This window comes from Hippocampus comes, unplaced genomic scaffold (genome assembly GCF_001891065.2).
Source record: "Hippocampus comes isolate QL1 unplaced genomic scaffold, H_comes_QL1_v1.1 scaffold301, whole genome shotgun sequence".
NCBI classification, from domain to species: Eukaryota; Metazoa; Chordata; class Actinopteri; order Syngnathiformes; family Syngnathidae; genus Hippocampus; species Hippocampus comes.
In genome coordinates this window covers 310717-314400 of record NW_017805928.1, presented here as the reverse complement: position 1 = coordinate 314400, position 3684 = coordinate 310717, and the positions used below count along the sequence as shown (strand labels likewise).

Genomic DNA, 3684 nt, shown 5'->3' with positions numbered 1-3684 from the left:
ATCGCCAAAATATCATCTCTTTCCTTTGTTTTGGTCTCAAGAGAAGCATTGATTGGCGCTTTCATATCATTTGCTGCGTTGGGTCTATCTCGGTGACAGACCGAGACTGCCGTTTTCTTCCCCGATCAAAACAATGTTGTCTTCTACTGTGATCAAAACAATGTTGTGCCCCCCCTATCGGATAATCCACGAATTGCATTTTATTTAAAATATTCATTCTGTGTCTTTAATGCATTGTTTTTTTTTTTCACTTTTAAATCATCCCGCGGGCCGGATCAAACCTCCTTGGGGGACCGGTTCCGGCCCGCGGGCCGTATGTTTGACACCACTGGTCTAGATAGAATGGGCTGCTACTGAATGAGTTGAAAAAAACAAAAACAAAAAAAAAAACACGAAATCGATTGACCGAAGGAAACGAAAAAGCACTCGGTGTGCGCGTGTGACAAAATGGCCGCCTTTTCGCCACGGCTTTCGCTTCGCGCAATTCAGTTTGGGGGCGTCGCCTTTTGCAAGCGCGGGGCGGCGCAACAACGTCAAGCGGTTTGGAGGCCCCGCTCAACTTTTTCCACGCGGTCCTTTCAAGAGAGCCAAAAGTACGAGGGGGGGGGGGGCAGCGTTGGCCGCAATGATGTCATACTTACAGTGCGAGCACATGTCCAGAGCGTAACTGGCCTCGTTTCCCTGGAAAACAAAAAAAACGATAACATTCACAGTCTTTCAGGCCTCCTCCATCTTATCCTTGAATCACCGTTTGTTGCCCCGGGGGACGGAAGCGCATCCCCCGCGCTGAGCACAACATGGCTGCCAACAGAGGAGCTAGTTGATTCAAAGCACGGCAATTCGGATTCAATTCTGTTTAGTTTTTGAGGAAACAAGTCCATGCGGGAAGGGACCTGGATTGGCTTCGGGCAGAATCCAGAAAAGAAAAACATGCAGCAAAAACTGGTGTGGAATGCAACGAACGGACGGAGTAGACGTGGTTACGGGGTCACATATTTAGGAAGCGATTTCATTTGATTTGCCGGCGCCAAATATTCATCGTCCGTCAGTGACAGCTTTGCGAGTTGTCAAGTCGCGTCCATTTCACAGCGTTTTTTGTCTTTTCGTCCAGCTTTTATTTTGGTAGCGCTTTCCCCCGCCGACCCGGCCCACTTCCGCTCGCCGTAGGCTAGGCGGCTAAAGCTCTTAGCATCGACGAGAGCCCAGCGAATGGCGATTCAAAAGGCGCGCATCGAACGCCGCCAAGTGCGTCGCAATGTTCGGGTCGGCAAAGCGCGGCCCCCTAATAACATAACGCAAGCCATAAAAATCATCCCAGGCAGGCGTTCTGGCGGGCCGTCGCGTCGTCACGAGCGCCAAACGTCGAAGGCCCCACATCGATGCGATTCGGACGGCGAGCGGACGGCGGCTAACGTTAGCCCGCAACCGTCGCCAGGCTCCCGCCCACCAAAACGAGGCGGAGGCGGAGGCGTCTTCGAGAACTTACCATGTTGCCTGTCGAGCGGAGAGTTTTGGCTGCGAGGGCCGACGGTCGGGGTGCTCGTTGCTGAACGTGCTCGCGCGTCGAAGAGACAGCCGAGCCGGCGGCGCTAACGGAGGACTGGCGAGAGAGCGACCGGCAGCCGACGGGAGGAACCAGCGGCAGGGTGGGGGCGGGGCCTCGGCGCTCCGGGAGCCTCGATTCGGCGGCGGGAGGGACGGAGGCCTCGGTGTTCAAAATGTTTACAAAGTGAGCGTGACGTCATAAGACGGCGCATCAACGAAACGGCCAAAGAAATAGTTCCAAAAAAAAAAAAAAAAAAAAGGCGTTTGGTAGCCCTGCGGGCGGAGTCAAAGCTTTTAGCTCCACCCCACTGTGAGCCACGCCTCCAACTGCGCTCAGCACCCCCGACCTGCTCGACACGACTGAAAAAAAATGAAGTCGTCCCTTATTTGTCGCGGGTTTTATGTTCCGTATGTTTTCGGGGGGTGAATTTCTGCCAAGTAGAGGCTTTTAAAAAAATTCTTTTAAAATAATTTACGCCATGACAACCCGAACCCACACACACACACATGCGCACGCAGTTTCCACCCTTCCACACACTTGTTCCACATCATGAATTTACCCTTGAAAACGCAAAACAAAGAATAAACCCCAGCGCTGTCAATTCTTGTATTTCCAGCGAGTGTCCATTTTGGAGATGGAGGAGGAGGAGGAGGAGAAGAAGAAGAATCACCCAACGGCGAGGTACGTAGCATGCCAACATCCGCGTTTCATTCCCGGACAGAAGAGCCGAACGAGTGAGCGGGCGCTTTTATTCTGCTGCCTCCTTTTTGTTTTTTTGTTGTTTTAATCAAGGAAGGAAAACAACATGAAAACCAAACAAAGGGCATTCCCAACAACAACAACAACAACAACAACAACAACGGGAAAGGATGTCGGGGAGCCGCGAGCCCTCCGCCGGCGCCGTCCGTCCGTCCGACCGCCGCTGGCGACGAATGGCGGGAGAAGACGAAGAATGCGGGCGCTCAGTTGAAGGCCTCCTTGTTGATCCACATGAGGGTGCGCGTCTCGTTGGGTTTGCACTCGTACTCGATGCTGCTGAATTTGTTCCCAAAGTGGCAGTGCTCGCGCTTGTAGTAGTTGTAGTACTTGGCCTGCCACACGATCTCGAAGGTGCCTGCGCGCTCAAACTGCACAACAAACAAACAAACAAAAAAAATGTATACGGCACACGCGATTGCAATCTCAGGGGGGCGGGGCTGACCTGTATGCTGACTTGCACGGGCTGCCGGTCGCCGCTCTTGGTGTGCGGGACGCCCTCGGTGTCGTAGCGTCCGTGATAGACGACGCGATCGGCGTCTCGCGACTGCTCCTCCAGAGGGAACACCACGCCGCCGATGTTCATGCTCCTAACGCGCACACACCCACGCACGCACAAGTTCCCGAATGAACGTTGTGAATTCGGGAACAGGAAGGAGGCGGAAGCATTTTGGCCCACGCCTCGTTTGGGAACGCAAAACGGCCAAGCGTGGAACGCGTCGTGACGCAAACCGGTGTGTTGCACGTGTGCCTTTGAGGGGCGGGGTCTAGCGCCGTGATTCTCCGGATCGGTTTTCGACCGTCGTCCTGTTCCAGAAGGCCGTTCGATAAACCGAAAGCACGCTCTTTTGAGAAAAAAAAAAATAATAATAATCTTGATCGAACACGTCAGCTCACAAATGAAACGCGTCACTTCCTCGTGTAAGGAAGGCGAGAGGAGTCGAGCGGCGCATTCACGTGTGCTCAAGTTTGGTCGAGAACCGATTTTCCCCTCGTAATCCGAGGCACAAAAAAAAAAAACAAAAAAACAAAAAACGATTTTTGGTCATAAAGCGATTTGGCCGAGAACGGAGACGTTCCAAAACCGAGGTTTGACTGTAGTTCTGTTTGATATGGTGATGAAAAAGCGGGGGGTGGGGGGGCATTCCGGCGTCAGGTGGATACGGAGCGCGTTTCGATAGGCGGCGCATTGCAGTCGTTCGTCTCGCTTTCCTTACGTGGCCTCGACGGCGCCGGGCTTGACGAGCACTTGGATTTTGTACTTGGAGCCCGTGAGCAGCTTGACGGTTCGGGTTTGCCCGAAGCGGCTTCCGTCCACCTTGAAAAAAACGTCGCCGTCGTTGGGTTGGATCCACAACGAGATGGAGATGTGAACCAGCGCC

General features: G+C 53.3%; 1 protein-coding gene and 1 long non-coding RNA gene across 2 annotated transcripts; both read right to left on the bottom strand.

Annotated features, from left to right (window-relative positions):
- Positions 1–566: 566 nt before the first annotated feature.
- On the bottom strand, positions 567–1760 carry LOC109527663 (uncharacterized). Its single transcript, XR_002170562.1, has 2 exons — positions 1487–1760; positions 567–681 (listed from the first exon to the last, which is right to left on the bottom strand). It is a non-coding gene; the product is annotated as an uncharacterized LOC109527663 (long non-coding RNA).
- Positions 1761–2270: 510 nt separating this feature from the next.
- Positions 2271–3683, bottom strand: cnrip1a (cannabinoid receptor interacting protein 1a; the record flags this gene model as incomplete). The annotated part of the gene is made up of 3 exons (XM_019889632.1): positions 2271–2673; positions 2748–2892; positions 3520–3683. Coding segments are annotated over 3 exons (474 nt in total), but the record flags the coding sequence as incomplete, so codon positions are not given.
- Position 3684: the final 1 nt, after the last annotated feature.